The sequence below is a fragment of the Tympanuchus pallidicinctus genome, unplaced genomic scaffold (genome assembly GCF_026119805.1).
Source record: "Tympanuchus pallidicinctus isolate F22 unplaced genomic scaffold, pur_lepc_1.0 scaffold30, whole genome shotgun sequence".
In the NCBI taxonomy this organism is placed as follows: Eukaryota; Metazoa; Chordata; class Aves; order Galliformes; family Phasianidae; genus Tympanuchus; species Tympanuchus pallidicinctus.
In genome coordinates this window covers 3,722,964-3,735,324 of record NW_026294748.1, presented here as the reverse complement: position 1 = coordinate 3,735,324, position 12,361 = coordinate 3,722,964, and the positions used below count along the sequence as shown (strand labels likewise).

The following is a 12,361-nucleotide window of genomic DNA, read 5'->3' as shown; positions in this document are numbered from 1 at the left end:
GCAGACATTAACTGAGCTGTGTTCCCCTGAGCTGGATGGTTCTGTTCATTACTTGGGTCATTCCCTCTCTCCTAGGCAGCTTCAGGTAGGGGGGAGCAGGCAAGTACTAAACCAAGCAGTGCAACTTGTAATTAAGCCTCTGCTGTGTTTACATGTTTCTTAATTCGTCGTCTTTTCAATGGCTGTATTTTAAAACTTGTTTTTTTTTTTGTCTCTCCAATTAAAAAAGAGCCAGCCTTGGCCATCAAATGCTGTGCATGAGTTTGTCTGATATGATTTGTAGTGCCTGGCTTGGGTTTTTTCTTTTATGGCATTAAGGCATTTTCCTTTGATATGGTCCTTAGAAAGTATGTCTCTGGTAGAAGCCGTGCCTACAGAGGACACATAGCCTAAAAATTAGCAGGCTAATTTCTCTTTTCTGATGTCACTGCTAAAGCAATATGGGAAATTTTGTACCTGCAGGAAGTTAACAATGGTCTGCTTGCAGTAGATGTGTATACACCAAAATTTTCTTGCTCTAGACAGAAGCAAAGTGACACCTTTCTGCAGAAAAACGTCCCACTGCAGTACATGCAACTGCACTGCATCCTCCAGAAAGGAGGAGAAGAAATTGCAGAGAGAAACTGCAGAACGTCACCACTGCTAGAACTGAGTAGCTTCAATTGATTCTAAAAGGCTTTATTTAAAAATAAGCAAAAAACAACAACAACAAACAGTGTTGGAGTAAGGAACATAAAGCTTCAAATCATTTGCAGGCTTGTTCTCCTTGCTGTGGCTGAGTAAGTAAACTTGAGAATTATGCTGGTTTAGGAGGAGGCATCGATGGGCTGGGTACAAGCTGTGCTGCTGTCAGTTTCTTAATGTGGCTTTTCCTCTTCCAGGCTCAAGACAAAATCAAATTCCTCTGTATTGGGAAGGTAAGGAAGAGAGAGTTGTAAGTGGGACTTCCAAGTTGTCTGGGTTGGAGGCTGCCTCTCAGAAAGAGTGGCACTGAGACCAAAGGAGGAGAAGGCTTTTACCTTGTGTCAGTGGTTGGATGGAAAGACGTTGTCTTGAGAAGAGCATCATGTTCTTTAGGGGCCCTCCATCTGCTTTGTGTGCCAGGTGGTGAGTCTTGATTTCAGAAAGGGGGATGAAGCGTTTTGTCATCCGCACAAACTGGACGTCCACCTGGCAGGGGATGAGCAGCAGGGGAGCAAGGATGAAGAAGGATTTAGCATCCAGATAACACATAAGATCTTTGGGGACATGAGGATTTTAAGCTGAATCGAATGACCAGTGTACAGCATCTGGTAATGGTACAGAAGTTTTTTCTTGCTGAAGGCTGAAAATCTCAGATGCTTCTGGCAGGCCACTTGTTGACATCAATCTCAGCACCATGCACTAGAAACATACCTTTATGTGGTCACAGACAATATAAAACAAAGCTGCAGGTTTTATAGCCAGCTTGTGAGCAGTCACTTCCTTATAATGTAGTATGAATCAAAACCATAGTTTTCATTGCTACAGACTAAGAGTAATGCTTGAAGATGTTTGTTCTTCCTGACCCAGAATTCTGCAATGGATGCAGAACTGACCTCCATGCAAGGAAGATCTGAAAATGCAGGGAGTTGCATTTTGTTGTGGAAGTTACAGAAGAGTAGAGAAAACAATCAGGATTGGGTTTTCTCTTAATGGAGAAAAAGGTAGGTAGGCTAGGGCAGAAGCTTCCGAAGACGTGCAATGTAAGAGGCTCCTAACTGCACTGGGATCAAACACAGAGTTTAAAATGATCATATTTAGTTTGCTACGTTACCATGGACCATTTGGGGTTCTCTTTCCTGCTGGAGGAATCGTAATGAGGATCCTTCTGATCAAACTGTGTGTGATCAGGGTATGCTTCCTTTACAATCTGAAACAGAATGGGAGATGAATGTGAGATGAGCTCCTGTCAGTTAAATGCTGTTGTCAGCAAAGGGTATGAAATGCCCTTGAGAAAGCTGTGCCTAGACAGAAGAGGAATAATGCTGGTGCAAAAGTCAGCTTTGCTTTCTCTGAAATCCATTCTAACAGATGTATTTCCTTCCTTTAGATTCCTTGGCTGGAAGCACTGCAGGACAGTATGGATGTCAATGGAGCATCATCATCTCTTTAGAGAGCAAAGTGGAGGGAACACAAGTAACAGAGGAAAACTGGGTACAGATCTTAATGAAAAAGCTTTCCTGTGCCCTAGGCTTCATACCACTGCCTTGCACAGCAGAATTTAGTGAGTTAGGTACCAATCAGAAGCCATGAGTGCAGAGCAATGTTCTGCATGGCTGGAGATGCTCTGAAATGACATCAAGGTAACAGTGGTGTGGTTTCATTTCTCCAGGATGCTCACTGCAATACATACAGTGAGCCCAGATACCCTAGGCCTATTTGCTGCTCTGATTAGACTTCCTTTTGCACTCCTCTGGTTGTAAAACAGAAGTAAGGCTAACAAATTGTTTGATAACCCACCGATTACTTTTTTCCCCCCCAACACATAGAATGGGGCACTCACCTTGACAATGCCAACAATGCCAGGCTCCTTGCAGTTACTGTGATAGAAGAATGCCTGTTGCCCAAGTTTCATGGCTCTCAGGAAGTTCCTTGCCTGTCAAATTAAAGTGAGAGACTTTGAGCAGTTGATACGAAACTCTCAGGATTTCTTAAACCTGCTAGGAACAAGACCTAACAACAGGAGAGAGGTATGAGCTTCAGTGCTATTCATACAACTCTCCTATGTTGGTCATACAGGTGTTTTACACTGCAGTGAAATGAAATGAAGGTAAAGAACAAGGTATTCTTTGTTAGAAGGTATGAGGGACTGTAACAGCTCAGACACCTTCATGTGGGGATAGCGAGACTGCAGTTTGCTGTCAGCAAGCAGCCAGCAGGGCAGGCTGGATTAGGCAGAGGTAGTGCATGTAGCTTTCCTTTGCACAGGAATCCTGGAACAGACAGAGCAGACAGCTGCACACTGACAAGGCACAGCGTTTGGCTCAGTCTCTTGCTTAGAGGTGTCAAGGGAAATAGAAGCTGATCATCTGTGGGACCTGAGAGAGACGAAGCTAAAGAAAAAATGGACGATTTAAGAGAATATTACCCAGCTTGCATCTAAGTTTAATTTAGAGATAATTAAGCAGTTTTGACTCTTGACAGAAAACAGCTGTCAAAGCAGGCAGACTACATCAAAAGAAAATACTTCAGCACTTCAGGCAAAGGAAACAAGTCATCTGTGAAGAGAGAGAACATTTGTCTGCTGATACTTCAGTGACTCAGCCTTGGACATCTGCTTCTTACCTGGTAGTTTCTTACTCCTTCCCAGAAGGTTGTCTGATTGGGCTGAGCCTTCAAGTCTTCAATGCTGAACTGCCAAGTGCAATGAACACACAGGTTAAGTCCAGGAGGCAGTTTGATCTCTGTTGCCTTACTGTCTGTTTTACCGAAACGTTTGTAGCTCCTTCAGTTATGGTTCAAACTTCACAAAAACTTTTGGTTTTGTTCCCATAGGGTTTAAAGAAAAATCCTCATGAAGAAGGAATGCTTTACTTAGTGTAAGGGCAGAGCCTGGAACAGATGGAGTCCCTGCTACCTACAGCTAAGCATTCTAAGGGCCCAATTTAAGTATCAAACCCCTTCAGGTGAACAGAATTATCTTGTCCTTTTTTTCAGGAAGACAAGTGCTTTTAGAGAAGGACCAGAGACTCAGTAGTGTTGATATTGCAAATAATCTGAACTGTGTGATCCTGTAATTCAGCACCCTGGTGCTAATGCTCTGGTGAGGAGTGAAATTGCTTCTTTACTTTGTTGACTTTGCTGAATAAGAATACTAGAATGGGGGTCAGTGCTTACTTTCACATCCACTCCCTTCTCAAGCCTGCTCTCTGGTTCCGATTTCAGAAGCCAATGGCAATATGTTATCTTGCTTTCCTCCCCACCAGAATCAGACTCTTTTGCCTTTTTCCAGTTCTTCCATCCTGACTTGGAGCTCCCAGCTGGAGGTTTCGTGGACTTTTCCTCTTCCTCCTTATCTTCATTCTCCTCCTCAGTCTTGGCAATTTTAGCATCAGGCTCCTTTTTATCTTAAAAGAAACGAGGAAGAAAAGACCATTCTGGTAGAACAGAATGTTTCTGATAAGGATTGGTGCTGAAACCATTTTAGTCACCCATGCTCTCATATGAGTGCAATCAGAAGTTTGGTGTGCCCTGGATCATGGAAGGCAGCTGCTTTACTTATCACTGTTTCTGCACATTTCTAGTTTGCACCTGAAATACAGATTTTGTTTCTTGTTGTGTGCATAAACAAAGCCAGGATAGACCATACTGTCCTCATGAAGTGTTACTTGAAGGGTTTTTTTGTTAATTATTATTAATTGCTGAGAAATTAACAGCTAGCCAAAAGAAGTCAATTTAGATCAGTCTGATAAATAAGAGGAAAATTCAGCAGCAAAGGAAACTTTTGGTTACTTCATTAGCTAGAAGCCTCATGTTAAGGCATTTGCTGTGCTTCCAGTTTGGAGGGAGCCCCTCTGCCTGTTTGTCCTGAACGTACACAGCAAAAAGCAGCGATAAAAGGGAATGAAGGTGGTTATCTGCTGGAGCCTATTCAACAGATGAGTAGCACAGAGGAGCCAACTGTTTAATTCTCTCATCTTATGCTTTAAACATCAGATAACACTGCCTTAAGTGCAAGGCTTTTAATCATTTTTGTTTTGTGTTTTCTGCAGATGGTACCACATCATTTCTGTGCCACTGAACCGGGTACACTTTGACCGACCAGCTCTAGCATGCAGGCTCTGAAAGCTCTTAATAAATGGATGAGTCACATTTCTTAACTGTCTTGTGCTGAGAATACACCACTGTCCCTCTCTTACATCTACTAGACTTGTCTCAGTCACACATGGATGCTCAGCCCACTTTTTACAGAGGAAATGCTGTCTCAAATCTGTCCCAGATCTGTCTCAAAGACACGTGGCTTGAAAGACATGACAGTTATATGGCTGTACTTGCAGTGCAGCCCCGTGTAAGAGATGCTCAATTAGTCAGGACATAGCACACACCTGCCACTGCTCCTTTGTCTCTCTTTCTGCTTGGCCAAGGCATCTCTGGGCTCTTTGAATTCTCTTCACCGAGAAGCACCTGCAGAATGAAAGAGGGCAGATTACTGGCAAGCTGAGGGAAAAAAAAAAAAAAAGTTGGGATAGCTGAGAGAATGGAAAAGCTGTGCAGTAAGTGCAGAATGCATTCCCTCCCCTGAGCTCGGCCATTTCCTCTATCAGTGCAAATCCTGGCACCGGTTGAGGACCACACCCGGGCTGCCCTCCCGAGCCGCGCTCTGATGGACGTTGGCAGCAGGGCTGCTTTTCCCCACAGCTGTTGAAGGAAAGTCCCCAAGGCGCTCGGCCTCGCAGCACGGCCGTTTTCTGCCGCGTAAGAGGAGCCGTGCTGCGAGGAAAGCGAAAGCAGCTCGCTCGCTGCTCTCCGTCCAGCCTGCCCAGCACGCCGCTCGTTGCACGCGAACGTTTGGTCAAACGCAGCGCGACTTGGCCGCTGGAACCGCAGCCCCGTTCTGTCGGCAGCGGCTGTCAGAAGTTACGTGGCTCTGCGCCATCCTCCTCCCGTCAGTCCGGCCGCCACCAACTTTCCCCCCGCCCGCACCCAGCGTCCCGTCCCACCGCTCTCCTCACCGGCTCCGGCCGCCGTTCGGGTTAAGGATGCTCGCGCTTTGCCCGAGCTTCGGCGCGGGAGGAGGAAACGCGCCGTCCCCCGCCCTGTTGGAGTCGGAAGTCTGTAACCGTTATGCAAAAAAGGCATCGCCCGGCGGCTCGCCTCCTCCAGCGGCCAATGCGGGCGGCCCCGAAGCGAGGACTACAAATCCCGGCCGCCGCCGCGGCGCCGCCTCCCGCACCGCCATGGCGTGGAGAGCGGCCCGGCTCCGCGTTACGGCCCCGCTGCTGCTGCGGCAACGCGGGATCGCGTCCTGCATCGACCGTAAGGCTCCCAGGGGCGAGGCCGGATCCCGCTGCCCGAGGGAGGGGAGGAGGGAGGGATGCTCGCGGTGCCCGCTGCCCCGTGCTCGTAGCGGCAGCGCTGACGGCCCTCCGGCTGCACCTCTGCGCTTCGGACCTGGGAGTCGATCGGAGCATCGCGATAATGAGCGCTCGCACGAGGTTGATCGGGAAGCCGTGCTCTGGATGTCGTGCCCGCTGACATCTGATCTCCACACCTGCTCCCTGCCGGCGGTGGGACTGCGCCTGTGGTCTCCTAAAGGACCCCGTAACGCTTCCCCGCTTAATTGCTCCGGCATTTAAATGTGTTAAGGAGAGAAGCAGCAGCAGCTGTGTGAATGTTAGGGGAGGAACTAACAAGGTGACGTGGGATCTGCGTGCAAACAAAGCAGTTTTCCAAGGCAGAATGTAGCTACAGCTTTCCATGCAGCTTCTAAAGAGGTTCTTTGCTTGCTCTCCTTCTAGCATCACTTTGAACTGGCAGGAGCGTTCCCTTGTGCAGCAGGATGGTGTGGCAGCTGCAGGAGCTGTGCTGTCCCTGCCCCAACCTCACAGCACGGTGCTGAGCAGCCAAAGATGTGTGCAGCACCGGGGCTGTTTGGTTGTAACAAAGCTTTCTCCAGCACAGATCCCAGTGGCTCCAGGGAGCAGAGAAATGGGCTTCGTAGTGGAGAGCATGAATGCTGACCTATTTGATCCCTTTCTGGTTTTCTAGCGTCGGCTGGTCTGACAGAGGAGCAGAAGGAATTCCAAAAAGTGGCCCTTGATTTTGCCACCAGAGAGATGGCTCCTCACATGGCTGAGTGGGATGAAAAGGTATGGCAGCCTCCAAAGGGTCGTTCTGCTCCCTTAAGCTGTTCTTGCCCCTGGGTTTCATTGCAAGGATCCCTTCAGTAGCTTCTCAGGGCTGTGACGACAGCAATAGGGATTTATTTGAAGATGCTGCTAGTGGGGACCCATCCGAAATTCCCTTAAAGCCTTCCTAAGCAGGTAGTTCAATCATCTGGAAGCATGAATTTACTCCTGAAGATGGTGTGTACCTGTCTAGGTAACTGCTTATCTTTTAACCAACCCAATTAACAAACACTGCAGAAGTTTGGGACCGAACTTGGTGGCCGTGGTGTCTCAGAACTTCACCACAGACATTCACTGTTGGTGTCTCTGTTCCAATAGGAAATATTCCCTGTGGAGACAATGCGAAAGGCAGCCCAGCTGGGATTTGGTGGCATCTACGTGAAACCAGACGTGGGTGGCTCTGGATTGTCACGTCTTGACACCTCCATCATCTTTGAAGCCTTATCAACAGGATGTACCAGCACCACTGCTTACATGAGCATCCACAAGTGAGTGCAGAGGGGTGGATGGTGTCAGCCACAGTTGTTCTATGGCTCTGCATCCAGCTGGAGACAGCTCTCCTGGTGCTCACTTACAGTTGCAGCCCAAACAGGCACGTCACTATGAGGATCCCTCGACTGCAGCAAGCAGATAGGCTACAAAAGCCAAGATGCCACTAAAGTCATTTTGGCTTCGTGGCATGCAGGATGGGATTGAGTGCAGGATTTTGTTTCCTGCTCATCTACTTAAGCTGTCTATAGATAGTAACCTGTCTGGAAAAAGCTTTTTTTTTTTTGCTTTGCTTGTTCTGTGACAGTGCCACAGCTGATACCAGGGCCCTATCCTGCTCATACAGACATGTTCACAGAAGGGCTCGCTTTGCAAAATAGAGCTTGGTGCTGAGGGGAATGCTGAGGCTGTTAAATGGGAATGTGCTGTTCCACCAGGCAGCAACCCTGGTGTGAATGGAAGCTGATGTCCTTCCCAGCTTCTGTGGTGTGTAATTTTGTTCCCTTTCAGTGTGCCTGGGGCAGGTGATGGGGGTGGAACAATAAGCTTTCAGGCCTCAGTGCTTTTGTGGAGCTTTGTTCTTTGTGTCAGGAATGTTCTTGTATGACCCACCTTCCTTCTAGGGCTGTGTTCACATGCACACACTGTAATGCTGCTCCTTCTCTCCCGCTCCAGCATGTGTGCTTGGATGATTGACACCTTTGGCAATGAGGAACAGAGGCACAGGTTCTGCCCATCGCTCTGTTGCATGGAAAAATTTGCTTCTTACTGCCTTACTGAGCCAGGTGAGCATTTACCAACAAAATCTCCCTCACTCCTAGTGAGGTTTTACTGGAGCCAGAGGCAGAATCTTTCTTTTCACATTCTCTTGTGCAATCACCAGAAGTTCAAAAGGGGCAGTTGATGGTTGGTGAATACTTGTGGTACAGACCCCAGTTCTGGGTATGAATCCCAGGACAGCTTAAAGGCTCCGTCTTCAAAGATCTCCTGCTTCATTGGCTGCTCCCTTACCTCCCAAATAGGAAGTGGAAGTGATGCAGCTTCCCTGCTGACCTCAGCTAAGAGGAAAGGGGACACCTATGTCCTGAATGGCTCCAAGGTACCTTTTTGCTCCTGTTAAAGCTGCTGGATGGCACTGCATGCACAAAGGGCCCTGGGTCTCACCGTCCTTTTCGTTTCCTTCTGTCTCCTCATCTCTGTCTGTTCCCCACGCTGTGACATCCTCTGCAGGGCATCCACCAGAGCTTAGCACAGTTGGGTCCCTAAATGCCTCCTGGCAGTGGAGTCTTTGTCCTTCCACTTCACCCCTCCACTCTTATACCCTGGCTGGTGCTGCAGGCTCTCAGTTAACATACAGCAGCCAACCCTTTCCTGTTGTACCTTACTGCAGGCTTTCATCAGTGGAGGAGGTGACACGGATATATACGTGGTTATGTGTCGCACAGGAGGCCCAGGCCCCAAGGGCATCTCCTGTGTGGTGCTGGAGAAGGGGACACCAGGCCTCAGCTTTGGCAAGAAAGAGAAGAAGGTAAGAGCCTTGCTTTTTATTTCCTGTGAGGGAAGAGCAGGACAGAGATGAGCTCATCTGCAAAGAAAGCACCGCGAATCTTCTGGTGAATGGGGCCAGAATCAGCTGGGATGTTTTTTTCCAAGCCACGTCCAATTTTGATGAAGTTTGCACAATAACATTCACTTGCTAAATGAAGGATTTTAATCTCAGAAATGCTCTGCTCAAATACATTCCAATTTCTAGCTCAGCATACCGACACCAAACCACATAGACCACAGGCTCCGAGGTGCTCTTGCAGCAGCTTGGCAATGAGATCAAGGGGTTGAGAGCAGGCTGGGCATTTCTGTGCTGTGAGATGGATGCGTGCTGCTCCCCAAGCATTGGGAAAGTACTCTTTTTTTTTTTCCTAGGTGGGGTGGAACTCTCAGCCAACTCGGGCTGTGATTTTTGAGGACTGTGTTGTTCCTGTTGGCAACCGGCTGGGAGCTGAAGGGCAGGGCTTCAACATTGCCATGAAGGGTCTGAACGGAGGCAGGATAAACATTGGTGAGAAAAACAGGCAGCAGAGAGACAAGTGAGAAGGGCAAGGTTATATTGCTGACTCTGCATTGGCTTCATGGTCACTCTGTGTTCTCATTTTCTCCCACCAGCTTCTTGCTCATTAGGAGCTGCTCACGCCTCTGTTCTTCTGGCTCAGGAACATCTCACTGTCCGCAAGCAGTTTGGGGAACCTCTAGCAAACAACCAGGTAAGCTCTCTACCAGATTTGCATTCTGTAAACTGTTCTTTGTTTCATTCTGGCTGAACAAACAGCTAGAGGGAGAAGTTCTCAACGTGTCAAAGGTAAACCTGAAGGGAGATCAGAGATCAAAGTCAGGAATGTGCTTTTCCACAGTAAGAATGCATGTCAGGCATGAGACCCGCCTGCAGATAGCGGAGATGTGGTTCAGGGCACGGTGAAGATGCTGACCTCATCTCTCCCTCGCTGGCAGTACCTGCAGTTCAGGCTGGCAGAGATGGCGACGCGCCTGGTGGCCGCGCGGCTCATGGTGCGCAGTGCTGCACGCGCTCTGCAGGACGGACGGGAAGACGCAGCCGTGCTGTGCTCCATGGCCAAGCTGTTTGCTACTGACGAGTGCTTTGCGGTAGGTTACTCATCTGAATTGGAATCTTGGGAGATCCAAGCATGTCCGTTGAGCCAGAAGCCTCGTTTCAGGATCAGGATATTTTATGGGACAGAGTTCTGCACTGTTTGTGTCTCCACAGTTCAGATCTCCTGGCTTCTAGGCTTTCTGCATAACTTTCTAAAGGTCCAAGCAAGGACACAGGATAGGCAGCAGAGCGTTCTCATTTTCAAAGGGTAACACACATGTTACATGCTGATAACTCCTAGCTAGTGAATGGTCTTTCCTAGACCACTCAGAAATCAATCATTATCACAAAATATCCCCAAAAAAAGAAAGCAAGAAGAGAGAAAAATAAATATAAGTGAAGTCTGTGCTATGACACTTCTTAGATTAGTTTCATACAGACATATTTTCTCAGCGTTCTGCACTTTTGCTGCCTGTTGGGTTGTACATCTCGAGTTGGTAGATAAAGATACGTGGAGTCACGTTTCAATAGAAATCAAAGCCTTGAACAGATTCCTCAGCTGACTGCCGCTAGGTGGTGATCTGGTGTTTTGGTTTTCCTATCAATAGCAGCATGGAAACCCAGCAAAACCTTTGTTAAGTAAAGCCTTTTTTGGTTACTTACATGCTGTATTATTCAGGTAACTGCACCATTAATGTGAAACAGCACATAGGTAAGATGATAGCACTGAGAGCAGCACTGATGGCAACTGAAAGCTCCTTGCTGTCACACCAGACTGCTAAGAGATGAGATTAGGTGACCAGAAAAAAAGAAACGAGCCCAGGTTCCTGGGTTCTTACCGTGCTTCTGCTGCTGATTTGTCCTCAACTCCATGCAAGTCACTTCAGCAGCAATGCTGTCTCCACAGATTTGTAACCAGGCTCTCCAGATGCACGGCGGCTATGGCTACCTGAAGGATTATGCAGTGCAGCAGTTTGTGCGAGACGTCAGAGTCCACCAGATCCTGGAAGGTAAAGGATGCTGTTAGTAGGCAGGGATTTGGCTGTGTAACAAGAAAGAACAGGCCTTCCAGGCCTTGCCACATGACTGATTCTAAGGTTTCAGAAGCTAGTTTTGCCCTGAGCTTGAACTGTGCCTGGATATCACATGCATGCATCCCCCAGCCAAGAGCTCTGTGTGTAAAATCTTCAACTCTCTGGTGAAGTTGCCATGTATTTGAAGGGTCTTACAGCAGGGGGAGATCTCTGTCATGTTAGTGGTGCCTCCATCCAGTTTAATCCGATGGCTCCCACCAACGAGTGCTGACACTCCCCAGCAGTTCCCATTTAGTCTTTGGCTTTCTTTCTCTACCAGTGTTTGGGCACAGCTGCGTGTGCAGTGGCCTTTTCTAATCTCAGTTTGACTCCCTTCCCATTTTGTTTTCCCTGCTTTGAAACCCATCCACGTAAAACCAAGGCGCCATGTAGGGATGTAAACTTTCCTGTGCTTTCTGTGTGCTGTCCGTGTGTCACATAGCAAAGCAGTGAACTCAGCTGCTCACACAGCTCCTGTGCAGCTCAGTGTTTGGTGCCCTGCCAGTGCCCAAATAAAAAGAAGCACTAGCATTTCTGAAGGCTTTCCTGAGCAATGCGTTAGCACTTTGTATTTCAGCCTGCTACCTCAATGCCACCTCAGGTGCTCCCCTCGGGGAGAGGTTTTCCATACAGATCAGGGAAGAACTCTGTGTGCCCTCACTGGCTGCAGAATCAGAACATCTCTTAACCATCTTTTACATCCTTGACCCACTGCAGGTACCAACGAGGTGATGCGGATGATTGTGGCCAGGAACCTGTTACAGGGGTGAAGCCAGGAGCAAAATCCCTCTGTGGAAACAGCCTGCCTGCCTTACAGCTGGGCAGCACCCACACAGCCACAGCTGTGCTGTGTGCCTGGCGTGGTGCTGTGCAGCCTGAAGATGTCAATCACAGCTCCGAACAAGAGCCTCTGTCCCCACATCGTGGCTGTGGGCTGCCATCCATCCTCCATGGAAGGAGATCCCGAGTCGGGACATAGGAGCTGCAGGCAGAGCTGGAGGCGCAGCCTGACTGCTTGGAACCATTCTACCAATTAAACCTTAATTCAAAGGAACTAATCGCTCTGCTTAAAACCCCATCCTGGAGGCGAGGGGCAGCGCTGCACTCCAGCTAACCACGAGCACAGCCCTCTGACCCGCAGCAGCAGCGTTTATGGAGGAGCTCCCGTTGCTCTGCAGCACTCCTTGCATCCCTGCACGCAGCCCAGCACGCAGCAATCGGATCCGAGCTCCGGCTGCGGGAGTACAAATGTTGGCAAATCCAATTTCTTCCCCGCAGTTGTAATCAGTAAAGCTGCGATGGTAAATTGATCAAGTTCTGGTCGTTTT

General features: G+C 48.4%; 2 protein-coding genes across 2 annotated transcripts; one reads left to right on the top strand and one right to left on the bottom strand.

The window, feature by feature from the left end:
* Nucleotides 1-662: 662 nt before the first annotated feature.
* Nucleotides 663-5,816, bottom strand: THYN1 (thymocyte nuclear protein 1). The gene is made up of 8 exons (XM_052697532.1): nucleotides 5,694-5,816; nucleotides 5,067-5,145; nucleotides 3,859-4,088; nucleotides 3,307-3,375; nucleotides 2,525-2,617; nucleotides 1,796-1,891; nucleotides 1,020-1,170; nucleotides 663-904 (listed from the first exon to the last, which is right to left on the bottom strand). Exons 2-8 carry the CDS (start codon nucleotides 5,107-5,109, stop codon nucleotides 858-860), a joined length of 729 nt encoding a protein of 242 aa, XP_052553492.1. The 5' UTR covers nucleotides 5,110-5,145; nucleotides 5,694-5,816; the 3' UTR covers nucleotides 663-857.
* ACAD8 (acyl-CoA dehydrogenase family member 8) lies at nucleotides 5,721-12,343 on the top strand. Its single transcript, XM_052697524.1, has 11 exons — nucleotides 5,721-5,997; nucleotides 6,730-6,830; nucleotides 7,188-7,357; nucleotides 8,034-8,143; nucleotides 8,381-8,457; nucleotides 8,749-8,886; nucleotides 9,279-9,414; nucleotides 9,519-9,616; nucleotides 9,861-10,013; nucleotides 10,868-10,970; nucleotides 11,751-12,343. The coding sequence occupies exons 1-11, from the start codon at nucleotides 5,721-5,723 to the stop codon at nucleotides 11,801-11,803; spliced, it is 1,416 nt and encodes a 471-aa protein (XP_052553484.1). The 3' UTR covers nucleotides 11,804-12,343.
* Nucleotides 12,344-12,361: the final 18 nt, after the last annotated feature.

Excerpts from the sequence above, each read along its gene's own strand:
- THYN1 (XM_052697532.1), bottom strand. The coding sequence starts at position 5,109 with ATGCCTTGGCCAAGCAGAAAGAGAGACAAAGGAGCAGTGGCAG. Across the intron at positions 4,089-5,066 it reads AGACAAAGGAGCAGTGGCAG|ATAAAAAGGAGCCTGATGCT; the intron begins GTGTGTGCTATG and ends GTTTCTTTTAAG. Across the intron at positions 905-1,019 it reads CATCCAACCACTGACACAAG|AGGAATTTGATTTTGTCTTG; the intron begins GTAAAAGCCTTC and ends TTCCCAATACAG.
- ACAD8 (XM_052697524.1), top strand. The coding sequence starts at position 5,721 with ATGCTCGCGCTTTGCCCGAGCTTCGGCGCGGGAGGAGGAAACGCGCCG. Across the intron at positions 8,458-8,748 it reads ATGTCCTGAATGGCTCCAAG|GCTTTCATCAGTGGAGGAGG; the intron begins GTACCTTTTTGC and ends ACCTTACTGCAG. Across the intron at positions 9,415-9,518 it reads CGGAGGCAGGATAAACATTG|CTTCTTGCTCATTAGGAGCT; the intron begins GTGAGAAAAACA and ends TTCTCCCACCAG.